The sequence below is a fragment of the Tinamus guttatus genome, unplaced genomic scaffold (genome assembly GCF_059628265.1).
Source record: "Tinamus guttatus ecotype Peru unplaced genomic scaffold, ASM5962826v1 Tinamus_guttatus_pri_ptg000027l, whole genome shotgun sequence".
Lineage (NCBI taxonomy): Eukaryota > Metazoa > Chordata > Aves > Tinamiformes > Tinamidae > Tinamus > Tinamus guttatus.
In genome coordinates, this window is record NW_028288561.1 from 1,878,102 (window position 1) to 1,905,809 (window position 27,708).

Here is a 27,708-nt window from a genome sequence, read left to right on the forward strand (position 1 = left end):
GTGAGTATGTTGTTACTGAGCAGATTTCTCTGCTCATTTGCACCCACTTAAGAAAAGTGTATTTAATTAGGATTAGCAAGTCTCTAAATTGCAGATGGTTCTCAGGGGAAAAAATAGTTACGAGTGCATCCATGACATTAAAATCAGTACATTTAATTCAATTTCATCTTAATATTAATTTGTAATACCTAAAGTAGTTCCTATAGAAGATATGCATGTGATTTAAGATTACTAGAGAAAATGGGGTCCATCATTAGTGTAGGTACCGGTGCAGGCTGAGCAGCTCTAGGTGCTGAGTGTGCCGAGTTCTGCCGCGGGTCCTTGTTACCTCCAGCGGGTCTGTTTGGTGTGAGGGTTTATTCAGTTTGGAGTTCTGAGTATGGCATTGGGCCCTATGTGGAGTATTGCAGAAATCAGGTGCTAATAGTAACTATTTGCTTTGCTGAGTTTTAAGAAACAAGTTGTCTTCTGCTTAGCATGTTTCCCAGTGCTGTGTGCTTGGAAGTATAGTCGTGTCTTTTTTTTAAAAGAGCTTTAACATAAGGATGCAGTGACTTTGCTGATCATCTGTTCTTAATTCCATGTTTGTCTCTAGCTAAAAAGAGCCTGATGTGCTTAGGGCAGATGGAGCAGCTTTCTGTTCCCTCGGGATATGTTCATCTGAATGCAGGGTAACGTATTTCTGTTGCTGAAATTGGGCCCGATTGGGATCTTTGTGCAGGCAAATGGAGCTTGGGGCTGGAAAGCGACTGCGTTAGGGAATGCTCCGTGGGTAGGAGTTTCCTCCCTGTGTTTCCTCGAGGTCATCCCCAGCTCCCTGCCTGAGGAACAGCGGTGCCCTTGGGTCCGGGAGCCCCAGGGAAGCCGCGGGGCTGCTCTCCACAGAGCCCGTGAGCCCAGGCCTTGCTCGGCCATCGCAGCGGGACATGCGGGAGCCTCCCCTCCCTTCTTACGTGGGGAGGCCGAGGATCCCGTCCCGGGGGGAGGCCGAGGATCCCGTCCTGCGGGGGAGGCCGAGGATCCATCCCGCGAGGAGGCCGCGGCTCCCGTCCCTCCGCGCTCGGCCTGGGCCGCTCCGCAGCGCTCCGTGAGGTAAGAGCAGCTTCTCCAGAGCGTCCCACGAGCAGCCGAGGTGGCGCGGGCAGAGCCGGGGCTTTCAGCAGCATTTTGGCCACAAGAGGAAGCCCCAGAGAGGCTCTGGGCCTAGCCGGGGCGGTATCCGCAGGCGCCATCCCTCCTCCGCAGGCGCCATCCCGCCTCACGCAGACACCGCGCGGCAGAGGGCAGAGGGGACCCGAGCTCCCGGGCAGGTTTCTCTTAATTAGCGACTGCAGGGATATGAATAAAAATAAAGCAAAGGGAGCTGCCCCAGAACACACATGCAGGAAGATGGTGACCTATTTAAATAATCCGAGTAGCGGAAATCACGGGGTAACCAGCAAACTTCCCTGACAAGGGAGATGAACCAGGGGAAATCTGCATGTGCAGAAATGTTCTCTCCAATTTACTCTTCTTGACCTATCAATATTTACCAAATGTGTTGCTACCCGGGAGATTTTGTGTGCGTTTTAGCTGCTGGCTACCATTATTTTGTACAGCTCAAGAATTTATGATTAATTGATGTGTTATATAATGTGGTACACGTCACTTTGAGACAGACACTCGTCTGACTGGATTTTAAGTGCAAAACTCATTTCCATGAGCAAAGCTGGTTAATTATAATTGTGGCATACTTTGGTATTTTACTCATTTTACACTTTAAAATGTTTTCATTCCTCACTGTGAAAGTCATGATCAAGTGCAATTGCTTATTTTTCTTCCTTCTGAATAATTATTTCCAAAGAACCTTTCCATAATTTTATCCTTCCATCTCTGGGGAAGTTTGTAGAAACAAGTGGGAAATAGGGACAGGTACATCCAGTGCTAGCTGGCAAAGGAACATTTTTCTGTGTGTTTCTGATGATTCTGGAAAATCGGGAAATACTTTGATTTGAAGCAGAAAAATGCCCCTCTCCCCCACTCTCTTTCGACCTTGAGTTTTTGGAAGCTTGGCTGCAAACACCCCCTTCACCGAACGGCTCCGTCTGGTGAAGCCCCTTCCCTTTCCGCAATATCCTGTGTGTCTGTGCCCTGGGCCCTGCACCAGGTTGAGTTAACACCAGATTTGTCACTTTCTAATTTCTGTGTCCTTCTTCTTTGCCTTTAGGGGTGTGTTGGGGTTTGTTTTCGTGTCCCCCTCATTCCCTCAGGGCAGTGTTTCTGTTCCAGAAGCTCTTGTGAACCCTCCCAAACCAGGGCCCATCTGATGCTTTGACAGTATCTGCTCTCAGGTGGAAAAATTTCCTTCCCCATAAGAATTTTTGTTGTTTTTCTGATTGCCTCCAAAACCCGGGCCCATCAGCTTTAAAGCATTAGCACAATTGTTTACAGATGGACTTTTGTTACATAAAAGATCTGGTTTCCCCCTCTGAAACTCGCTGTTATGGCTGGTTTCGCAGCTCAGGGGCTTCTCATTTTGCTAATTCAGCCTGACCGTGTTCAGGGATAGGGTTTAGCCGGAACTATTGATATTTAATTTGTTACTTCAGAAAAACAAGCAAATAAAATCCTCCAACACGTGTAACACTGGTCAGGTCTTGTTAACTAAGTGGAAATATTTGAATGTCCCAACACAAATAAATGCCCCCTTTTTTGATCGTTTGCTTTTTGCTGCTTTTCGTCGGGGATTTTGGGCTGGAATTGCAGTTGTAGCCCGGTCTTGGGACACCTGAATAACCTCTGAACTGCAGCGCTCCCCAGAACTGCACTTTGAAGAGCCGCCCTCGGGGACTTTCACTGTGACTGCTATAAAATAACGATCAATGATAATCTACCAGCAAAAAGTGCTTTTTTTGGTGACGAGCCAGCTGTGTTAATTGAGGAACTATAGCGCTATTTGCGTTACCATAAATTTGAATATTACCCTAAAACTAGTGTCCCTTTCCCTAGTGCTCTGGGCTGTATTGCCTTTATCTAATTTAATGTTTCCTTTGCAGTAGCACCTGAACTTTCCAACCTCGGAATTTAGCCTGGTTACAGGTGGTCACTGCAAGAGCCAACAGCAAGAGTTGGTCTTTCTGACTGCAAGTGAAATGCTAATATTTGGGTATTAAGGTGTGTAAAGAGTGGGGCAGTGGTGTTCTGGACAGTGGATCTAGACCATGACAGGATCTGTCCATGACAGGATCTGTCCATGCCTATTGAAGGGCTCAGGTGGCTTTTGCAGGACGTTCTGAGGAGGCACCACAAGGGTTGGCCAAGGTTGCCCCCTTCGTGCTCATTGTCTCTTCCCGCAGCCCGGGTGCCCTCGTGGGACCTGCTGCCTCAACCAGCAAAGGAGGCAGAGCTAAATTTATTCCCAAATGACTGAATAATGTCATATTCTTATTGTACATAAACCCTCCCAAAGCATCTGGCCGGCTGCCCAAAGGTGCCTGTCATTTGTCCGCCTGCTCTTTGGCCGAAAGGTAGCACCAATTCTTGGTATTGCCAAGAATGCGAATAACAATAGCAATCCCGCCACTCCAAACCCTTGGAATAAGCAGGAGCAGGCCCGGGGGGTCACGCATGGGGCCTGTGCGGGCCAGGCCGGGCTGGAGCGGGGCCAGGCGCAGGCCCAGGGCCCATCTGCAGGGAGCCAACCTGTATTGGCAGACAGCAAGACAAATGGGATGATCTAATAGTCCTTTTCCATCTCTTAAGTTTTATGATTCATTTGTTATTTTAGCCATCTCTCTCTATTTCTTTATTTTACCCTAGAGGGGTTCCTTGAAATGTGTGCAATATATTCCTAAAAAAGAAAAAAAAGTCACCTGAAGAAAGGAAAATAAGTGGGCACGGAGGGACGGCGAGGCCCTGGCTCCCGGGAGCGGGGCAGGGGAGGCCGGGGGGCCGCATGCTGGAGCCGGGGGTGAGGAGAGCCCCATTCCCGGCTCTTCCCGGCCCATTCCCAACCCAGCGCTCCATTGTGTGGATTTGGCTCCGTTGTGAGCGGCACCGCAGGCCCCCGTGTGAGGAAGGGCCGTGATGAGGCCCGAGCTGGCGGGCAGGGACAGCGCAGGGCACTGCGGCCGCCTCGGCCTTTTCTTCTTCTTTTTGTACTTTCTAAAAACCTTTTGTACTTTTTTAAAACCCCAGATGATGATTCGTGGGCCGGGGGCGCCGGCGGGTGCCGGAGCAGCCGCATTCCTGCGGTTTGCACGCACGGGTCGCGTGAGGCTTCTCCTTCCTCCGCCGAGAAGGGAAAGGGGGGAAAACGAGAGAGAAAGGAAAGAAAAACCCACACAAAAATCAATCCATCAAATGTCATTACAGATTTATTAAGCCTGATGTAGAAAGACTTTTAACAGTAACATCTTCAGAAAGCATAAAAAGAGCACTTCTGTTCAGTCTTGTGCTTTGAAAATCTAAATATATTTTTATCATATAAATAATTCTTTTCATGTTTTAAGTGCATCTGTTTTTTTTTCTTCTTCTTCTTCTTCCTTTTCAAATTTCCATTTTACAATTGGCCAAAACTGAAGTCTGCATTGACTGAAATGAAGCCATTTGCAAAGCTAATGATGTTGTGCAGCGTCTGCGGCGAGCGCTATCAGCTCGGTTTCAGGAAGGGAGCTCAATGCGCAGCATTAGCATGGGGAGAGCCTCCAGCAAAGCCATAATTGAACACACCCAAGTCCTTAATGTCTGCAGTTGGGTTTCCTGATGCAAATTACGATAACATTTCAGATGTGAACAGGCGCTTTCCAATAACTGCAGTGGAAAAGAGACATTTTATGCCACAAAGGAAAGAATTACCATGTTTAAAAATGTAAATAATATATGTATAGAAACCTTTTTTATGGAAATGAGGCATTCAGGATTATGTGAGCAGTTTGGGCTATTTTTTCTTTTTCCCTTTTAAACACAACAGATAAAGATGTGTGATCTATTATTCAGGGCTTTAATTACAGTTCTAAAACTGCAATGATTTTTTTTTTTTTTTTTTTTAATCCCTGGGCATAAAAAGTAATGTTTTCTGTGGCAAAGTTGAGGGAGTCTTTTTTTTTTTTTTAATACAATGTATTTGCCATGGTAAAAAATGCAGAACAACAGAAAAAAAAATCACCATTGACAGAACTCAATGCTGCAAAATCATACACAGAAATACATCCTAAATACACGGGAATACAGTTGTCTTCCTGTAAATCAGAAAAGGCCTTAGACAAATAGGTTTGACCTGATTTAAATTTAATGAGATACATAGTCCTGATTGTTAATAATTGGTTTGGGGGAACCCAAAACAATAAAAGCAGTAATCTCCTCTAGTATAAATTATATGAATTTATTTAGCAATCAACCAAAGAAGAAAAATGCCATTAACATTTTCGATTTGTTTAGTTTCAAAGTTAGTTGTCACACGCAAATAATTGGAAGCAAAACTGCCGGCGAGGCTCTGAGCGAGGCGGCAGGAGCTGCGATGGGGCGGCCGCGCCACGAGGTGGTACAATCCGCCCGCCAGAAAGGGCCTTCCCCTGCAAGGACCATCCGTAATCATCCAAAGCAAGTGAAACATGGTTTTGATTAAAACAGCCTGTTGGCTCAATAATCTGAGTAATTTTAAAAACATCCTTAATGTGGAAGAAGAACACTGCAATGTCAGAAATGGCCTTGGGGCCCATTATAAACAGCAACAAAATAAATAAGGAGGAGAAATGAGAGGTCATGAAAACAAAATTAAGCTAATGTTTCAAATTTTGACAATTATGAATTGTTCCTCTAAGAAGACATTAAAAAAAATTCAGGCACTATTAGATAAAATACAAAGAGAATAATTGTACATGTATGAGTTTTCCCGTGGGACTCAGCATGCTTTAAAAGCGAAATTTGCCTTAGATTTCCCCTCTCCCCCCGCCCCCCGTTATAGCCAGCAACTGGGCAGGTCTCATGCAAACACAGACTTGCTTCTCATGGTTCCTCCAAAAACTCGGCTCTAATTCCTTTATGGACCGTTAAAAGGTGATGACCAAGAAAAAAAACCAAATAAACGGAAAAATTACAAGCATTGTTTCTATACAAAAAAAAAATATATATCCCCCGTCATGGACCCATTTTTGTAGGAAACAGAAACAAGCAAATATAACAAAATCTGTGTTCATAACATGGCGATATAGTTAATATATACACGTATGTACAGTATAAAAATGCATCAAGGGTGGCCGTTTCACCCGAACAAGCCGTGGTCCCCGGGAGTCTGTACAGCCGGAGCCTGCTACAACACCGGGACAAGCGGCGGACAAAGTCACCGGGCGGCCTTGCCGAGAGGAGTCCCGTCTGCGTTGTGAATATAAAAAAATGTGTTTAATCTTTCCTTTTTGTGATTTGTCGTATATATATATATATATACACACACACACACATTTCTTGTTTTTTTTTCTTTTAAAGAGAACTGAGCTTTTGATTCGTGTTATTTTGTAAAAACAAAACTCTCGAGCCAGCCCTGCGGGTCACGTCCGTAACCTGAGGATGCTGCCAATGACAAATCGGGCACTGCAAGCGCTGGGGCACAACTGCCAAATCTACCAGCAGGGCCCCTACGCGCTGCTGCTTTACATAGGGGCAGATCTGTAACCAGTCCTGCTGATGTAGTCAAGATATTAAAAAGCGGAACAAATGCACGGAAAAAAAAAATAAAATCCGAACAGACAAGGGAAGGACAAATACGTGGTGCCTGAGCACGCGACACAGGGACAGAGAAATACCCTGAGTAAAAAGGGCCTGTTTGCTTGTCACCCTTTGCCACCTGCACTGCCTGTTCCAGCGCTGGCCGCAAAGCCCAAGTCCTGCCCGGCCGCCCGGCTGCTTCCTTGGGCCCTGCCGGCCATGGGTCTGGGCTGTGCCCCTGTAGGGGTTCGGCTGTGCGTAGGGGTGTAGCTGTGCACGGGTGTAGGGCTGTGTACGGGTGTAGGGCTGTGCACGGCCTGGAGGCCTCTTGGGTTTGCAACATCCATGGGGCTGCAAATGTAGCATCCACCCGGGCCAGTTTCAGCCCAACATTATTGTGGCAGAGATGCGTTTTTGCAAGATTTTTGTCTCGTTTTGTTTTTAAAATCTTGCTCTTTTTTATTTTTTTCCTGCTATCATCTCATCTAAGTCTAATGAAATAATTTGTTGTCCCTGCTTAGACCAAAAAAAATTGGGGGGTGGGGGGGGCAGTTTGCACAGCTAGATGGCATAAACTCAAGCAGAGATGTATGCCCTGCTAGGATTAGTGTTTAATCTGTTTTCTCAAACAGGGCTTTTTGCAAAGGCCTGAAGACATTTCATGGGCTGAGAGTGAAGCTGAGCGGGAAGTTTATTACTCTGCAGTAAGTCCAACGATACAGTGTGTTGTGAAAGAGTCTCAGAGAAAACATTGTACAGACACACTGGTACCAGAAACAACAGGGCCATCTGAAATCGCGTCTCCTCTTTAACATTTTACCAGCACAGTTACAGCAGGGGTAGACGTGCTGGCCCTGGCACGGATGGGCCCGGCGATGCCAGCACGGCTGCCCCAGGTGAGGACACGGCCCGAGGTGGCCCCAGCCAGGCCGAGGGGCTCTGCAGGGCGCCCTGGCCGCTGTCAGCCCTGCAGAGCCATTCGGAGTCTTTACAGTTTTGGCATCTGTTGTTTTCCTTCAGAAGACCGCTAGAGAGCAAAATCCTCCATTCTGGCTGCCTGTATAAAACACAGGCTACGGCAGGAGCTAATTAAGAGAAACAGAATCGGGGAAGCTGTTGTTGCTGGATAACTATCTGGTGCCATCAAGGTAAGGACTTACACTGACTGCAGGAGCTGATGGATCAGCTGCTCAGCTTGACAAAACGTGCATCAAAGCTGCCTTTCGACACACACCGTTTGTCCCTCAGGTACCAGCCCCACAATTATACGTTCCTTTGCGGTCCAGCGTGTGCTACGTAGGGAAGCCCCAGCTCACACCTACCAACACCCACGCCAGCTCCTCCGCTCCACTGCCGAAACGCTCTGCTAGGCTCACTGAAACGGCTCGGGCCGCTGTGGCGCTTCCTGGGCAACGCAGCAGCCCCCGGCAGCGGCAGGAATTGCGAGGGGAGCTGGGAAGCGCGGCCGAGCGTCAACGACCTCGCTGGGGCTTGAAACCCAAAGGGAAGCGGCTCTGCGGTCACTTTGAGGGCCACGATGTGGGGTTCGAACCTCCCCGTCGCTCCCTGGGCGCTTGAGGGCCAGGCCGGGCCGCGCGCATCCCCGCGGCGCTGCTTCAAAACACAGCGTGGCGGTTACAGCCGTCCTCCCGTGTGGGGACAGATGGGCCTCAAAGCCTGCTGAAATTGCGATGTATTGATCCAGAATCTGTGATCAATATGATCTTTATAGGGAGAATTTTGACTATAAATGGCATCGTATATTTGTTGGCACAGGGGAGAGCCCTCGGTGGCAGAGCGGCCTTCGCTCAGCGCTGCGTCCCGCGCGACGCCGTGGAGCGGGGACGGGAGCAGCTCCGTGCTCGGGCCTAGCAGGGCCCAGGAAGTGTCACAGGGCCCTGCGTCCCTCGTGTCCCCTCCGCAGGCTGGAGCCAGCCTGGAATACAGTGGTGAGGGAGCCCCTATAAAGTGAATCCCTCCCCGGAGCTCCCAACCAGCCCCAACTCAGCTCCTTCTGCCCTTTCCCCAACAGCTCCGGGGGCCCCTTTGCAAGCAGGACCCCCCTCCAACCGAGCACAGGGGGGTGATGTGGCTGCTGGATACAGCAATTTATCAGAACATGATTAGGGAAAGGGGAAAAAAAGACTGGAAATTAGGGAAACAATCTTGGCTACATAAACGTGCGAGAGTTGACACAATAGCTTGTAAAAATCACTTGGAAGGCCTCAACCTCTATCATGTTAATATATAATTATTGATTTTTAAAATGACTTCTCATCTCCTCCATGATCTCTGAAAAAAGCTAGGGAGGTCAGTCTTGTAAATACTTTTACAAGTAGGTAATAAAAATCACTACGAAGCTGCATTGACAAGTAATTACTGGGTAGGTTTGTTAGCTGATTCTCCAAGTTCTTTTTTTTCTTCTTCCCTTTTTTTTTTTTAAAACCAACAATTATTATTGTACTAATGATAGCCATTTTTAAAGTTAAGTGTCCTTCTCCCTCTCAGCTTAAATAATAAGGGTCTGGGAAAAACACCTGAGACTGATCTACCGCAATCCTTATATATTAGGCTCCAAAGAGATGCTAATTATGTCTCCCTCTTTGAAATTAAATCTTGGTTTTGTTTTTTGTTGTTTTTTTTTTAAGGTGATATGGCTTATTTTGACATGTATGGTGGCAGGAAGGGAGCTCCGGTTTCTGAATAAATCTCTCAAAGCAGTGTGTGAGGGTAACAATTCTTACTGCTTTATTGCAGCGCGAGAGCATAAACAGCTTGGATATGTGGTGTATCAATATGCCACTTGTTAATAAGCAAGGATGTGAATCATAAATATTCGGCTGTTTGATCACCAGGCTTTTAATTAATGTTTTGATGATCTCCAATAAGAATAAAAGTCAGTACGATAGATATTGAGTAGATACGACAGAGAAAAGATGCAATGATTTTCTGTGTTACCTGATTTATATGACAGATAAACTATCAACTCATCCAGTTTCATACACAGAAAGAGAGAGGAGAGGCGCACATTTCACATTTTTATATCGTATTGTAAAAAAAATAAAAAAAAATCACTTAATTCAAATGTGTATCTAAAATGTTCCCAGAGGATAGTGATGCAGGCAAAATAATCAAGGTTTAGCACTGAGTAATAAAGGTTTGTGGCCAGATTCGGAATTAAGGAGCTGCTCCAGCGCGTGCCTGTGCAGAGCTGGATTCTGGGATCAATCCTGGGCCGTCTCCGGCGGGTGGGAGAGGCCGAGGGAGGGCAGGGGACCCGCAGCCCAGCGCCGGGATGAGCCCTGGGAATTTGGCCGGTTGGATGCCGGAATAAGCAGCACGTTTTCCAAGCGGATGCAGAATTATGGGGAAAGGGGAGGAGGGAAAAGCAGCCGGGGTTTCTCCCGGGTGGAGGCGGCGGCGCTCGGCAGGCCCTCGCCTTACGTAACGGCCCTTAATAACTCCGCGCCGCGCTGGGCAATTTAACAGCTTCGGAGGACCTCGATGCTAATGCATTGATTTTGCTTTAATAGAATTTTGTTGTCAATGGCCAGTGCTCAGCACGACGCAGGCTTCAATCTTAACCCATCCGAAGGCTCTGCTCATTTCCAGTTGAGCTCCGTTCGTTTCCAGTTGAATAGGTTAAGCAAAGACAGACCTCACTGTTCTCAATTCACTTTATGATCCTCCCATCATAAAAAATAATATCAGCACCTTGCTTTTCATGTCAGAACTACATTTGAGCTGCTATTCCCTATGCCCATGAGTAAATCCCATAAAAGCCGCCCCGTTGTACTGTCGCTATTTTTCCTTGTGGATGATTGATTGATGGATGAGTGCTGACACTTCAATGAAGCTATTTCGACTGCCATCTCAATCCGATGATGTGAGGGGTATATTTTCTGTCCATGCCTCATTACTTCAGAATGACATTCCTGGAACTTCATTTACTTTTTCCCTCCTTCCCTCAAGCGCCATATTTTTTCCCATCTAGGTTATGCATGCCATAAAAAAAGCAATTTGCTATTATATGTGGCATAAGGGCAACACTTTCCCTAGGAGGTAAATAAGAAGGGCTTTTTTTTTTTCTCCTCCATGTTGAGTTTAGGGATCATGTCAAAATTTCCCAAACAGCGGCAGAACAGGCCCGTCTGCACCCGCGGCAGGGAATACAATAAACATATTTAGTCTGATTTTGCAACTGCAGCGCTTCCATTTTACCCTTGAACATCTAAAAGGAAAGCAGACCCCAAAGCCCTCTCCCGTTGGAGACAGACCCTCTTCTCCAGTTTCTGCCTAGCATGCTTTGAATACTTCATCTGTAACGGAGTAGCAGTTTACAACTTGATCCAGACTTATTTTTCCTTTGAGGATAAGGAAAGTTCATTTGTTAAATGCCGAGATGGATTTGTCTACTGTAGGTTGCTTTAGTTGCAAGGAAATGCTCAGCTGGAGCAGAGCGGCTGCGCCTGGTTTTCCAAGCAGTGCACTAGGTAACGGGAGGTTTGCAACACCAAAATACCCGGGAAGATTTTCCGAGGGATCCGATTTTAATCTGCGTAATACTGTATTCCCGTTAATAATAATGTATAATTAAGACATCCGTTAAAAATCCATAACGTTAATTTAATGGGGAAAATCTAATACAGTTCTATTGGAATTTTTACGTTAAATTAACTTTAACGGGCTTTTAATGGATGTCTTAATTAGATCTCATTATTAACGTGAATATTCCACAAATTAAAATTGGGACCTCGAAGTTTTAATGAAAAAAGTTACAAGAACAAATTTCCAATTGCCATCGTTTGAGCCCCTTTCTCACCAGGTCTCTGTTGATTTTAAAAGGCAGCTGTGCTTTAAGACCTGCAAATACGGAGAGCAGCAGACAGGCCAGGGAGATAGTGGGAAGGCCAGATTCTGATCTCATTTGCAGTGGCATCAATCCAAAGTCACTTCCTTGACTACAACAGAGATATTCAGATTTACACTCACGTAATGGAGAAAGGAATTCTACTTTTATTCCTTTATATCTATATATAGATATTTATATAGCGATATTTATATATAGATATACCTATATTTATACAATGCTCAATAATCTAACAATAGTGCTTTTGTTTCAAAACGACTCCATTGCATATGTCTCCTCATAAACCGTAATGGAGATTTAAATATATATATATATATCTGAGGAATAAAACAAACTGAAAATAATCCCTTTTAAACAAATCTTTGGCAGCAACATGGTTAAGCATAACTATTTGAACAACTTGCACAGAAGATTAACATTGTTCAGAGGTTTTTGGCTCAGAATCTGTTTTAACTTAATAATTCTTGTACTTACTGTGATGTATTGATCCCTAGTGCAATGACTGGATTGGGCAACCCAGGTGCAGCAGTAATAGCTGCACTGAATAGAAACATTTCCTTTAGACAAACTATCCCAGAGGGGTTGTAAATAGGAAATGGACATTACCATGAAAAGTAAAGCTTCCAACGCGACTGCATCTTGTGTAGCACGCTTGGACATTAAACTATGAAGATTTTTTTTTTCCTGTCAAGTGTTACAAATTGACAAAATAAGTACATCAATGTTCTCAGTCATTATCTTACTTCAGTGGCACTTTGTTTTAGTGACAGCAAAAAGGGACAGTGGAGACCAGACAGCCCCAGCGCAGTTTATCAATGAAAATCTAATATCGTCCATAAGCAGGGGAGTGGAAATCAATACTTCATTACCAAATTGTTAGTGAGGATGAAGAAGAATAGCTGGAGTTTTTTTGGCAGTCTTCTCGGTACGGGTTGTGGCGAGTTCAATGTCAGGATCAGAGTGACACGTAGAGACGGGCTGAGTGCGGGAAGCCTGGGCTGGAGAGCTGGAACTAAGGCATGTGTCCTGCAAGCACGATAAGAGAAACACAACAGGAAAAAGAGTAAATATTCCCTGTTAGTCATGGTTGCAGATTTTTTTTTTTGAACATGTTTTTTTCAATAGTAATTTCTAATAAAGAGCCAACTTGGCTTCACGATGCCTGCCCTTAGGTGACAGAAAGATAAGAACACACAAGAATAAAAGAAAAAAATCCCTAAATCCGTAGGTGCTCTGGGGTAAATGGGTGAACTCCTGAACCTGCTGCACCAAGTGTGTCGCATTGTGCCTCCACCTTTCCCTCCTGTTGGCTGAACCCATTCGAAAGGAGGTGCCTAATCCTGCGACCAGTTGAGATATCCTCACACTGAGCTGGGTGTCCACAGTGAGTTTAAATCAGTGGATATCGCTGCCTGCTGCGGCATCTCCCCTCCCTTGCATTAAGATCCCCGTCCTTCCGCGCGGCTCTTCCCCGTTCCGCGGCTACGGGAAGGGCCGAGTGGCCAAAGCTGTTAAGTTACATGTGCAGAAAGGAGGAGGGCGCTTGTTTTAATTACAAGATGTGCATTTAAAAGTTCAGCTCGAAGTTGAGTGCTGCTTCGCTCAGAACCTGGGAGAAGGAGCCTGAGAAAAGCAGAAGGGGGAAAAGAAAAAAAAAAAGTGGAAAAATAAGGTGAGAAATGAAGCAGAGAGTAAAGTAAAGTGAAAGTCAATCTGGAGAGAGCACAGAAAAAAATATAGCAGCCAGCAAAAGAAATATGTAACTGAGAAATATCGTGTGTGTCCATGTACACGTCAGCAAACACACCTCGGAACCTGTGGTGCTCCCTGTATGTTGGCTAAATCAACTGGAAATTCAGTGGTAACTTAATTTAAATAAATAAAATAAATTTTTCCATAAAATTCCGCAGGAAAACAAAAAAAAGTCCATTGACTCCATGTTATTTAATTTGCTATTTGGTTTGTTTTACACTATCTTCACCTTTTTGGTTTTCACGGTGATGCTGAGTTTTGCATTGGCAACCTGGACCTGCTAAGGAGAAATTGTTGGATGGGAAGATGAGGTTTTGGCAGGTAAATGGAGGGATTTTTGGCGCTCAAGAATGCATGGAAGTCAGTTTGAAATTGTGGTTAATACTTTAGGTCATTATTTCCACTTAAAAGATACTAAAAACAATCCATGTTGACACATTACAATGTTGTCTTTAGGTTCCAGAGGTAACTCTCCAGAGCAATTCATACTTTGCAAAGCTATTATTTTTTCTCTTCAAAAGGACAAAGCTACATCAGTTTATGCCTTGTTCAAATTTTACAGAAGTCCTGAAGTCTTATTACTGCAAACTTAGGGCTGAAAATATAAACCTGCTGGGTCCGATCCTGCAGTGAGTCTTTAAGTTACAGAACCACCATCTGCAAATGGGCCAAGGACCGACTGCGGAGCTGTCGCAGGAAATCTGAGTCTTACATTTTTAGGTCGGCTTTGCAGCATTAACCAAGATGGAAACCCACCTGTGGCACATGCTCCTCGGGTCTTTCCTTGGAGTATCAAGATCTTTAGTGGGTCTGAGGTGCAGCTCATGAGTGCTGATCGCCGGGACTGCAAGCAGGTCCCACACAGGCAGCACGAGGTGGAGCAGCTTTGGCAGGGGCCATAACTCTCCATTAGCTGAGTATTACCTCCAGAACGTTGTTTGGACAATTAAGCAGCATGTAGTATGACTAAAAGCACTAATTCTGGGAAGGAATCTCAATTTGAAGCAAAGTAACTGGTTCCCTGCCAGCGGGAAATACTTCTCTAGGGCTTGGGTTGGAAAACTGCAAAGCCAAACTCCCGATTCCTTTCCCTTTCTCTTCGGTGCAGGGAAGATCCTCAGGCTCTTGTATTACACTGAGACCAGCTGTAAAATCAGCTTAGTAATATTCCTGGCTGCTCCTACGTCACAAGGGAAATGCACACGGAGGAACATTAAGGAATCTTTTAAACCTCCTTGGCAAAGCCCTTCAAAGGGAGATTAGTGAGGGCCTAGATCCACATGAAGCTCTGCTGGCAACAGCGCCGGCTGCAGAAGTTCGTGCCCCTTCCTATCGTGTCGAGCCCTGGCCACAGCCAGACGTGGGGAAGGCTGGAAACCTCTTAAACCGGTTTGGCTGCTGCTGGAGAAGGGACAAAGAAAGCACAAGCTGGAGCAAGAGGCCCAAAAGCTGGAGGGAGGCCTGGCTGCACCGCAGCAACGAGTGGTTTGGTCTGAGTCCTTGTGTAGGAGCCGCTCACGACGACTTGAGCCTCAGCTTCCGAACACTTGACTAACGGCAACGTCCCTGCGTGACTAAGATCAACGGGGACTCGGCATTGATGTCAGGGGGTTGAGGGCCCAACCAAAGTCTCCATCCTTGGTGCTGCAGCGATGTCACTGCAGGCTGGGACAGGACTGTGGGAAATTAATTAGTGCGAGGCCGGATCAATAAGGATCATGGCTTATGTATTTCATTATCAGGGCTCTAAGAGATTTGGGGAGTATGTGGAGAGCTTGTTACCAACGGTTGGGGGCATCGTAGCTCAGTGTTCAAACAGCACTTCATGGGCCAAATTTGTTGCTGCCCAGGCATTTATTGGAAAGAAGCTCAACCTGCACCATAAAGAAAGCTCTATCATTTTAATTACGGTATAAAAAAAATGCCACTGAGGATGTTCATTATGCTGGTCTTGTGCAGCCCGTGCAGATTATCAGATGCAGATACGGAAACTCTGCTTTTATTTAACATTAATTATCAAGCCCTCAACAGAGGTATCTATTTTCACGGTGACGTGCCAGGGCTCGGGCCTCCTTCCAACAGCACCTTCCCACTCCTTGGCAGGCACAGCTCCCCCTCGCCAGCGAAACCGCCCTGCGAAAACCAGCCGCGAGTCCTCAAACGGGCCACGCGGACATGTCAGCGGCTTGAGCCCGCGGCCGGCGCTGCACTAGGCCCTGCTCCCTACGCTAGGCCCAGCTCCCCGCGCTAGGCCCTGCTCCCTACACTAGGCCCTGCTCCCTGCACTAGGCCCAGCTCCCTGCGCTAGGCCCTGCTCCCTACGCTAGGCCCTGCTCCCTATGCTAGGCCCTGCTCCCTGCACTAGGCCCAGCTCCCCGCGCTAGGCCCTGCTCCCTACACTAGGCCCTGGTCCCTGCGCTAGGCCCAGCTCCGCTAGGCCCAGCTCCCCGCGCTAGGCCCTGCTCCCTACGCTAGGCCCTGCTCCCTATGCTAGGCCCTGCTCCCTGCACTAGGCCCAGCTCCCCGCGCTAGGCCCTGCTCCCTACACTAGGCTCCGCTCCCTGCGCTAGGCCCAGCTCCCCTAGGCCCAGCTCCCCGCGCTAGGCCCAGCTCCCTGCACTAGGCCGTGCTCCCTACGCTAGGCCTTGCTCCCTGCACTAGACCCTGCTCCCTGCGCTAGGCCCAGCTCCGCTAGGCCCAGCTCCCCGTGCTAGGCCCAGCTCCCCGTGCTAGGCCCTGCTCCCCGTGCTAGGCCCTGCTCCCTGCGCTAGGCCCAGCTCCCTGCGCTAGGCCCAGCTCCGCTAGGCCCTGCTCCCTGCGCTAGGCCCAGCTCCCTGCGCTAGGCCCCACTCCCTGCGCTAGGCCCAGCTCCCCGAGCTAGGCCCAGCTCCCTGCACTAGGCCCTGCTCCCCTAGGCCCAGCTCTCCGCGCTAGGCCCAGCTCCCCATGCTAGGCCCTGGTCCCTGCGCTAGGCCCAGCTCCGCTAGGCCCAGCTCCCCGCGCTAGGCCCTGCTCCCTACGCTAGGCCCTGCTCCCTGCGCTAGGCCCAGCTCCGCTAGGCCCAGGTCCCTGCGCTAGGCCCCGCTCACCGCATGACGCCTTGTGCTTCTCCCTCTTCCGTCCTTTCAGATCTTTGCCACTTTATCGCGTCCTACTAGTTTGGTGGGGTCCTAGTAACGGCCATAGGCGACTCCAATGCGCCCATGGGAGCCCAGGGCTCCAACCCGGCCACGCGGCACCTGGACCGCTGCATTGCGGGCTCCTAAAAGGCCAAAGAGAAAGATGCAGCCAGTCCCTTTGTGGTTACCAAACACGTTATCTCGAGATGTCATTTCTGACCTACTTTTGCTAGATTTTTACAGCAGCAGAAAATCTCTTTCTTAAAGAATCAAGCTCACATGCACAATACCTAGGTGGGGAGAAAAAGGAAGTCTGGATATATTTCATTTCATTTAGGGCTCCTCTCACCATGAATTACAATATTATAGACTCTAAATGTGTTCTCGTTACCCATAATTATAACTAAAATTATATCAGTCTAAACAGTAACTAGTCAGATGATTCATCCTGATTTTAAGGATCATGCTCTCTAAGTTATGTCTGCCTATCCATTTTAAAGCCTTGCAGCTGGAATATTTTTCCAGAAGGTCATTTAACAGCACATTAAATAAATAAATGCAACATATTTATTTCAGAAAGTGCTCTCTTATTAGAGGGGAGGGCACTTTGGGAGAGGTAAGAGTAACTACCATGAAACTGAATTTTTTGCACTTCTGCTGTGTTCTTGCAAAGGGGTCTTGCCCCCACATGAACCAGGGAAAGGCCCTGCATGATGCCCACAGAATCAGGTCCCTCTGGCACGTCGTGTGCTGGTGTGGCCATGACCTGGGCTGTGCACAGCACAGATTGCACTGCCGAGCACCGGGAGACACAGCGGTTTGAGGATATACACCAGGAGAGTCCATGGCCAACACCGCGGGGCCACGAGTCCCCTTGGTCCCTGCAGAACAGCCTGAGCTGTGACTGCAGCCACCAAGAATGGCTGGCGTGATAAAAGGTCTCCTTTACTGTAAAACATGTTTCTGTCCCATGATCTAAGTCCGTGAGAATGCGGGACAAGATAATGGAAAGAGAATGCGGCCTGCAGCTCCGATGGAGACTGCTATGCCTAGGTTTATCGAAACTATAGTTATTAAAAAGTAAAGTCATTATGGTTGTACCTGTCTCAGAAAACGCTTTGTTGAACTTTGTTACAAGGTAGAGGCCAAGGCCAGGTAAAAGATCTCAGGATTTCAGTAGCAAGATCACGAGAGCTCCCATCTGCAGCCGGTACAAAGCATCTTACGTGCAGGGGAGCAATGAAGTTACGCTGATTTACAGCAGCTGCTTGGCCTAACAGACACAGGCTATAACAGAAAAATTTCCTTGAAATCTGCGAGAAAAAAAATGAAAAAAAGGCAAGAACACAAATACCCTTCCACTTTCTGAGTTGCATCTTTTTGAGAACTCCTGGTCCTGTTCAGATAATCCTATAGACTCAGCCTCCTCGGCTGTGGCCCCAGCAGAGCACAGCTCTGAAGCTCATGGACATTAATACAGGGCACAGAGCAAGCCACGTGCAGGAACCGTGAGGTTTTGGGCACGTGCAGATATGTGTGGACCAGTCATGGCCTTTGAGTGCTGCAAGAAGGATGCAGAAATTCCTCTGCGTGTGCATACATGGATATGCACACACTACAGGTACACATATATGCATCTGTGCATTTCTGCACAAAAGGCAGCCTAGCCAGAGCTTCTGAATATGTTTCCAGCTCACTAGGACTTCTAGACATCCCTGAACAAACACAGCTAGATCCACCAAATCCACCTGAACAACTCGGCTTGTGAAAACGCTGACATCCGTTAGCCCGAGCAGTTCCCCGGAGGGCAGACAGCTTCTTCTGTGCACGGCTAGAAAAGACCCTGGGAGCATTTTTAAAAACCAGTGTCGAGCCACAAGCCCCCTGCCCGAGAGGGCCCAGCGGGGAGCGAGACCTGCAGCCCTTGGGCTCAGCTCACCAAGAGCAGCGGCTCTTGCTAGACCAGCTCAGGCTAAACGCTGGGGGTTGCAGCTTTCACAGGCGTGGAGGGAAGTCCTGGCCTTGCCCAAGGAGCGGGATTTCTAGGCCAGGATTCCACCCCGATCCCATCCTGGGCCTCGAGGTGCCGTAGGAGCCACGCATGTCCAGCAACGGCGTCGAACACGGGCGACCCGTGACGGGCCGGATCGCGGCCTCGGAATGGAAGGAAAAAATGAGCGAGCATTTCATTGCTCGTTTTTCCTATAAATAAAGCATAGTCATCAAATCACAATGTATCCGAGAGCACATGTTATTGACAGCCTATTCTTGGAGAAGAGAAAAAAAATTGTGGATTTTTTTGGCAAAGTTTCTCTATTTGCTAAAGATTAAATTGTTCATTGTACAGGGCACCATCTGCCCTTGGAGAGAGATTTAGTTGATGGCAGCTGCAACCAAAGTGTGGAAGATATAGCTGAATTTTTGGTTTCTTTTCAACTAGCAACTGTCATTACAGGTCACATGCAAACTGTGTCATTTTCTGTGACAAGCAGGTTCTGCAGACTAGGGTGCCTGCTACATTTTAAAATGCCACCTGTATGGATCCCAGGAGAGAAATAGCTTTTGTAATGCACCTTCAAAAATGAATTTAAGTGCAGATAAGACAAAGCAATTACGGTTCAATCATTTAGGCACCAGCTGTGGGTAGGAACCGGGTTCAAGCGCTAGGCTTAGCGGGATAGATGTTGGGTGGACTGGTGGGTCACTTAAAGCTACATTTCCCCAAGTCATTTGGGTGCTTAAAATCCCAAGCTGTCATCTGGAAGTGTTTACTGCTGCCTAATACCACAATTGCCTCCTTGTTTCCCTTGTAATGCAAATCCAGGTTAGAGCAACCCCACATTTTTCAACCCTGAAGAGAATTCACCCCACGATGGGGAGATGCAGCGGGTGGGTGTCCTCCCGCTCCACCCAACATCATAGGATTCACCAGGAGCAGGAACAGGACGGTCTGCTGGGAGACCCGAGTTCCAGCCTCTGCTTTCACAATTTACTTTGGTATTTCACAAAACAATTTTGGTGGCTTAAATGAGCACTTCGAGTGGAGAATTCATAGCTCTTCCCTTTTCCCTCAGCAGCCTCACCACGCTGGTGGAGAATTACATTTTCTTTCTCTGCTGAGCATAGTGGGAGGAGAGAAGTTGCAGGTAGATTTTACAAGGATTAAGAAACAAAGCAAAACAAAAAAGCAACCCCAAACTTCTTTGCTTTCATCCCTGCCTTGCTATGAAAGTGCCTTCACATTGCCAAGCTGGCTGACAATATTTCAGAGGGGTACATCACACAGAGCCTCCTCGGAACGGCAGCACTGTCAGCGCCGTGAAAAAACTATTCTCTGGATTTTACTTCACAAAGGTTTCGTCTCAAGCATTTCTACAGAAAAAAAAAAAGATTTTTGAAATTTGTGAGCCTCACAGCGTTGCAGGCAAGGATGAGTTCTGGTTAATTTTCTTCTGATGATTTCCACATTTTCTGCAGGAAAAACAACAGCTACTATTGCCTTAAGACAGACTGAACTAGTTGTAACATGCCTAGATATAAGAAGAATTGCTCATGTGAAAGAATTTACAGGACATAAATTTGTTACCGAGTTTGTTTTGTTCAGTTCAACTTTTTGGTCGTCTGTAACATTTCAGCATGGTAGAATGGGGTCCTGTTTTGAAACAAACTGCCAGTAAATCTTGAATACAACTGGTGTGATTAAATCTACATTTTTTTTGGATTTTTTTTTTTTTTTTTTGTGAAAGGGTAGAGGTTTGCCCTTCCAGCAAATTATTGTTCCTCAGTTCTGGGCACCAGCTGCTCTTCCCGAAGGCTCCATGCCCGTTCGAGTTGTACCTTTGGGAATGTTTGCACTTCCATTTTCTGTTCAGCTGCAGAATGGGAACACATTTCAAACTTGAGAGTTCTGCTTCTGTAGATTCACCAGCTTATTTACATCAGTGATTTCATGGAGCTCAAGTGCTTTCAGGATCAGGGCCTTTAAGAGGCATCTAGAAAGATGCTTTGAACCCCAGACTGTGCTCGTTTGCTTACCCGGTGCAGAAAGCATTAACTGGTAGGCAGGGCCAGCTGCGTGTGTGAATTAGTGCTGAATACCCTGTTTTCCCCTTTCCTTGGGAGGGAGCATTTAGAACACAAATTCCCACCTTAAATCCCTCACCGGCGCGCTCACTGCCAACTACGAGTAAATCAGCGACCCCGTCGTGCCAGACCTGCACATGCTCTTCCAGTGCTGATTTATCCACAAAATATATCACATGCCACTTACTTGAATTAGGATCAGGGGATGGTGGGAATCATTACAGAGCAGGAGAAACTCCTAAGCATAAAGAAAACTTCCCTGTTTGTCTCCTCCATGATGCTGTTATTGCCTTCTTGAGCTGCCCAACAGTCGCTTTTGGGGTGAAATGTTGGGTCCAGCTGTGGATTTCCAGGCAGCCCCAGTTTCCCGGTTGCTGCAATGTGCTGAGCAGCGCTGCCGGGTGGACGGGACCGCCAGGACTGGGTATCTCAGCCCGGTTCCGTTGCCTTTGCTACCGACGTGCCTCGGAAAGGCAGGGAAATTAGACTGGAGAAAGGGGCACTGCATCCCTGAGTAATGAGGCTGGGAAACAGGGAGCACATTTTCCACTAGCTCATGTCTCACTGTATGGCATTCCGATTTCGTGACACTTCATAATAAATCATTGCTTATCACTCACATGGGAACATAACATGGTTCAAGTTAAGATTCGTTAGTGATTGTAAAGAAGAAACATGAATTGCTCCATATCAGGGCTTTTGGATCATCTCTCTGCCCACTGCAGGCATTCTTTTTTATCGGTATATTTACTGTAACTGTTGTTTAAAGCATAAATAAAAAGGGAAAGAAAGAGCAGAAAATATGAATAATGAAAATAAATTTATTTGTCTTATTTATGTGTTTATGTAAGCATTTGGCAATTACTTTGCACAGCCGCCTGTATGCAGCGTCACAGACTGCTGCACCAACGTAAGTTTCCAAGGCTGGGATTTTATATATATAAATGTGTGTGTGTGTATAAAAATCAAAATGCCAATGCATTCATGTTCTAGAGATGTTTCTAGCAGGTGCCTGATTTTCCAGAGCCAGGGTTGTGTTATCGTGACTGCCATGGGGCAGAGATGGTCTGATCCCGCCGTGCTGCCCTCCCGTGCTGGGACCTTCCCAGATCCACTCCCCGCTTATCCCGAATGTCCCCAAAGTGAAACTGCTGGAAATCATCCTCCTTGAGCCCTGCCAGCCCTGCTGTGAGCTCAGGGCTGGGGAGACGTGGGGTTGAGCAGGACGGATTCGGGGAATACTCTATATTGGGGACTGTTGAAGCTTAGGGGTTTATGGATGAAATCAGTTGCAGGTTGTAGGGAAAGGGTAAATATATTATAAAAATGTCTACTAACCAAAAAAAAAAGTGTCCCTGGAACCTTGAAAAAAATAAAGAAAAAAATGTCCCCACCCCTCCCAAATCCGTTCCTTCCCATTTGTCACAAATAGCCTTATTATATTTTCTTTCTTTACCAGTAGGGTTTGATTGTGGGAGGTACCTAAAACTGTAGGATAACCCTAGAGAAATCAGATAAGGTAAATATTTACTGCAGCTATGGCTTTGATTATTCCCCCTTCAGTAATTTGCTATTTACTTTATTAATCAACTATATAACATGTCATTTCTACTGCTCCCTGGCTGAATAATTTCCAAAACTACAAATAGCTTTCCAGATAGTTGCCAGACAGGCACAAATTAATACTTTCAGAAATTCTTCCTAGAAATATTCCCATGAACCAATTTTTTTGCACTTTAGAATTTTAAAAGGAAATAGATTGGGTAATAATAATAATAATAAAGGGATTTCTTCTTTGTTTTAGAAAAAAATCATGCATTTGTTTGTCTGTTTTTCCAGATGAATATTCGTCTTTTAACAAAAATAACAAATGCATTAGTGCTTAGCTTTCCTGGAGTGAGTGGGCTCGTAAACCTATGAGACGAGCTGGCAATGGAAGCAAGCATATCGTTAGGCGTCTGTGGGATTAGGGGCTTAATTTGGCAGTTACAAAAAGAAGAGACCTGATCTCCTTTTACTCTGGCAAATAATCCCCTTGATTTGTGGGACGACTTGTCGGGCTGAAGTGGCATCTGACCAAGGGACTGTAAATTCCCTGGCTGGATCTATGTGATCCGGCTCCCCGGTGCTCCGGAGCGCCCGCGTTTGCGCCGGGCCCTGTCCCTGCTCTCCTGGTGCTCCCAGGAGCTGCTTGTGTTTCTGCCCCCGGTCGCCACGGGACTTTGTGCTCGGAGCATCTCCAAACCACAGGCAATAAAAGCATCTTGCACAAACGCGTGAAATCCCCCAAATATCAAGTTCTCCAAAGAAGAAATCTGTTGTGGTAGAGCACAACAGTGGATGCATTTATTATGTATTACTTAAGACATTATTATGTGTTACTTTTCACCTACTACCAATAAATGATTTCACATAGGAATTAAAACCTCCAGATCTTGACTCAGGAAAAAGGTATAGTTTATGTATATATTTACAGTACATATGATATAGTCTTAACCTGATCTCACTTGCAACAGATGAGTGAATGGGATTATTCTACATTTATTTTGGCTCACAGTAAATTGGAGTTTTTGCCCCATAAGCTCCCTATAATTTCTGTAAATGGAACCACCTTTGTCAGCATTTTTAATATTTCTGTTCAGAAACTGCATTAAAAGGTATCACAAATGCCCTACAATCTCATGGCTTATCTTCAAGAAATGAGGAATTATAAATTCTTTGTTGATCGCTCTTTTTTTTTTTTTTTCTGTTGCAAAATGGCTTAATAGCTATCCCAAATGGAGCCTAAGACAAGATAGTGCATCTTCAAAATGTTAATTCTGTTGCTAACCATGCCTGGGTTAAAAACAGATATTGAAACAAGGGAATAAATATTTGACAATGCTGTTAAGGCAACTTTGCTAACGATTTTTGAACAACCTCCAACTGAGGTCTAAATGTCTGCAATATCCATAAACAACTCTATACTGTCCAATTAGGGAGACAAAGACATAGAGTCCTGTCAGGAAGATTTGCATGGCTAAGTGTCTGAGATCACAGAGACGATGAGGGATCGTTCGAGTGATGGGGGATGCACACAACGGATGACTATCATTACGATATTACAGAGGCCTACACCTTCCCAATTACTGGCAGGATTCATTAATTACTGCAGCATTTCCCTAATAGAATCCTCTCTCTTTGGCTTATCGCTACCTTCCCTCTGTCTACGTAAACCCACAACTCAGCAGTCGATCACCTATGAAAAATTAGATGGTGCAGCTTCTAGTGGCCTATTTAAAATGAAAAGGCAACTGCAGAAGAAATAAGGAATGAAAAGAAAAAAAGGGGGGTTGTTACACAGATATGTGGGAGCCCCAGGAGCGGCGTTGGACGGGTCTGGAATTCTCTTGTTATTGAACTGTTGGAGGAAAAAAGCAGCAGCAGCTGCAGCGAGAAGCATCATGGTGGGTTTAAAAGCACAAAGAAAGCGTTTCACATAGGCGTGCACACACACAAACTACACGTTGCAGATTGCAAAGTGACAATTAAGGCCTGCGAGGCTGAAGTTTCCCAACTAGGACTGGTGAACATTAGCAGGACTCGATGCCGCCGCGCGCGGCTCAGCCCCGTCGTGGATAACGGTGCGAGCGTTTCCGCACCGTGTTCCTATCAACGGCTTCTACAATTATGCACAACGGCTCTTCCTGCACAAAGACGTAGCAACCACCAAACTCGTTTTCTTTTTAAACACACTGCAAAGAGCGTGGATTTCAATCCTTCATCTGTTCGCAGATGAAGCAACATTTCCAAATCATCACTGATAGCATTTTTTTTCCTCCCATTCTAAGGACGGCCAACTGTTCGCAGCGATTTCTATTACATTTCCTACCTATTATTTCATGTAATGGCATTCCTTAAATTTTAAATTAGCTTTGAAGAATAAAAATAATTGAATTCCTGCTGTTTTGTGTACATAGAGGGTGACAGGAGCTAATGTGATAATTTAAACTGTAAATGAGTCTTCACTTTGTGTTCATTAATTACAGCTAATTACTGAATTACAAACCTTCTTGGTTAGGCACTGTTATGTATTCATGTAGCATGTTGGATTTCCAGCTGGTAGAAAACTGTTTTATAGACTTACAAGCTGACACACCAAGCTACCACCGAAACAATTCAGTCTGAAAAATAAAGGAAGGGTGAGGGGCGCGCAGCGGCTCCGGCTCTTGGAATTCAAAGAGTGATGAGAAAAAATGCTTCAAACCTGAACCTCAGGTGAGTGAGGACCTTGTGTATATAATTATAAAATATATGCTGTGGTCGGTAGGGAGGAAAACAAGGATTTGAGCTGCTACTCTGGGTGAAGAGCATGTGTCTGCTCTGCTGACACCTGTTTTACACCCGTGTTACTCCCCTGCTTTCAGCTGAGCTATTCTCTTTGTAGAGGAATATCAGTGAGACGGAAATGAAGCCCTTTCAGATGGGGCCAGTGCTCCCAGCACCAATTCTTCAGCTACACTCACAAACAGCAGGGCTGTAACATAACACTGAAAATCCAAGCAAATATGCATTGTATTCCATATGTAAGTGCTTATTGTGCCTTGCCGCGGGATTGTATGTAATGCTAGAGGGCTGTCTGGAGCTTTTACTCGACATTTTCTGCATTTAACAGTTCTGTCCAAACTCCCCCTTTGATATGTCTTTGTCTGCTGGTGTTTCGTGTGAAAGCAAAAGCACAGGTTGAATCTTTCTCTGCAACGCACGGGCAGCAAAGCCCAGCACCCAGAGAGGAGCCAATGCAACCCCAAAACTAACCCACATCACCAAGTGATACCTAGGCAGAAAACAGCATTTGCTCTGTTTTCACCTCCTTTTTTTTTTTTTTTTAATCCGGTAACAAAAGAGGCCACCACATTCCCACCAATCCGTGTTCCAATGCCAGGGATGACGTAGGCCTGTTCTGGACAAGACACACAACTCTGGGGTAACCCGGCCCTCGCACAGGCCTGGGTGGGTTTATCTGCTCAGCAACAGGAGCTTTGTGCTCAAGGTAACAGAGATTACAGAAAACAATTGAATAAATAATCTAAACATACATATTGTTAATTTTTCTATGCCCAACTTGGCCTTCAAGGTTCAGGATTGGGAAGACATTGATGAAAGGTGCTTCCCGGGGCTCCTGCTCTGAGGGTTTGGAGCCGAGAGTCTTCTCAGTAGATCACAGTGTTTATATAGTCTGTAATTTAACTGAATAATATAAAAACAGCTAAAAAGGAAGGGTCAGATTCACAGCTGATACCAAATTGTGTAGCATCATTAATTTCAGGAGCGTTATGTTGATTCACAGCAGCTGAGGAGGTGGCTCAATAGGGTTGTAATAATAAAGACTTTAATGAGAGGACCCCAAAAGCTGCAATGCTAATGTGTGACTGCTCACATAAACACCAGTTCAGTGACAAGGGTTTTCTGCCTGAGAACTAGTCTGTGCCTTCAGGTTTAATAAGTCCCAGTCTTTTGTCCTTAAATAATCGTTTTCATCTGGAGAATGGCAAAGTGACTTGTCCTAATGCCAACATAAATTCAGAAGTAGACTTTGCAATGGGATTCATGTCATGTCCTATTCCCTAATCACCTTCTCAGGCTGCCTCTTCTCTTTTGGGGTACAAAAAGATGTGGGGAAACCAGGGGAGATGGCAGATGTGCAGGCAGAAATTCCTTTCTTCCTGGGGATAGTAGCTCTCCGCTATCATTCAATGATAATGACTTTCATTAATCTTCTGTAGGTCTTTCATCCAAGCGTTCTATTCATCCCACATATTCGGAAACCATTTAAATGCTACAATATATTAAGCAAAAATGAGAATTCTTCATATTGCATTTAAAAAATGTCACAAATAGTAACACCCTGCAACATGGTACCTACAGAGGCCCGACTCGACTAGAGAGGTTGGACTGCTGCACAGTGAGTTATCAACCACACTTTCTGGGCTGTCTCTCACCCAACTTGTTTTCACGTCTCACTCCTTTTTGACCTGACAGTCCCCAGCATGCAAATTTGCACCAAAACTAGGCATTTCAAATGTGCCAGAGGGAAGCAGGGGCCTCACACCTATTGGCAGATTAGTGCACCTAATGCCCTTTGGCTTTTTTTAGCATAAAGGCTGGTTACTTCCTTAGTTGAACAACTTAGAAGTGACAAGGAAGTAACAAGAGAGTAACACTGTATTTTCTATTTATTTTCTCCCGTTGCAATCGTGCTAATTAGAATGAGTAGTTCTTGATACGGTGCTTTGGGGAATGCTGATGAGGAGCACACAAAAGACTGAAGTGCCTCTTCTGCACAGCCTCAGAGGTAGCAAACGCAGCACCCTCTCGACTGCCATCATCCTTATATCCCACGTGCCGCGGCATTTGGGACATTATAGCACTTACATCATCATATACTGTACGTTGTATCGGCCTTGCTGAGGTCTAAACCTTCACTTTAGGGAGATTACAACCATATTAACTTGCAGCTTATCATAACAAAATATGCTTTCAGACAGAAGCACAGAGCCTCCTTCGTGCTGGTGGGAGGGAAGCAGGAATTACGTGGGGAATGTGACTTCTGTACTGATGTGAACTTTGGGCTCCTGTGCACCTTTGCTAGCAGGGGCATGGACAGACCTTGGTGGGGCTGTTCCGCATCACACAGCACGCAAAAACCTTGTAACCTGCCCTATTTCAGCTCTTTGGACATGCTGGTTTCATACTTTGGGAAAAAGGGAGAGTGAAAGACTGCTCCAACTTCCAAAATGCCACCAACAACGGCTTTTCAAAGATTTTCTCCTTCTTTCAGGCTTCAGAAAGGGTCATGGGGATGAAGGCTCTTTGGGTAGATCTGCACCTCTTTTCTATTCACCAAGGTTTGATTCTTTTTATGAGCATGATCCGCCAATCCGTAATCAAGGGTTAATTTCACAGCTCACTGCTTCATCTAGCATAATATCCATTCAGACTAATTAAATCTGTCTAATAATGTGAGTGTCTTTGTCTTTGTTCTTTCCATTCTTTGTTTTACACCCTTCACATCTCATCTCCAGAACTACACGCCATCACACTCTGCTTGACAAGCAGAATCCATCCCTAAAATTAAAACATTCCTGACCTATCTGCGATGACAAGGCAAGCAAGCTTCACAGCGCTGCGGCCCATGAAGGGAGCTGACACATTTGTTTTTAA

The 27,708-nt window shown here is 46.0% G+C and overlaps 1 protein-coding gene across 4 annotated transcripts in view; it reads right to left on the bottom strand.

Moving 5' to 3' along the window:
- Positions 1-4,333: 4,333 nt before the first annotated feature.
- Positions 4,334-27,708, bottom strand: part of TSHZ2 (teashirt zinc finger homeobox 2) — a 212,448-nt gene continuing 189,073 nt past the window's right edge. For 2 of the 4 annotated variants that reach the window (XM_088528409.1, XM_010223545.2), the window contains exon 3: positions 10,146-12,577. In XM_088528409.1, the coding sequence (XP_088384535.1) occupies positions 12,576-12,577 (2 nt within the window). In that variant the 3' untranslated portion in view covers positions 10,146-12,575. Of the gene's footprint in view, positions 4,792-10,145; positions 12,578-27,708 lie in introns of those variants that run through there. The other 2 variants (XR_015913590.1, XR_015913591.1) reach the window with 2 other exon arrangements.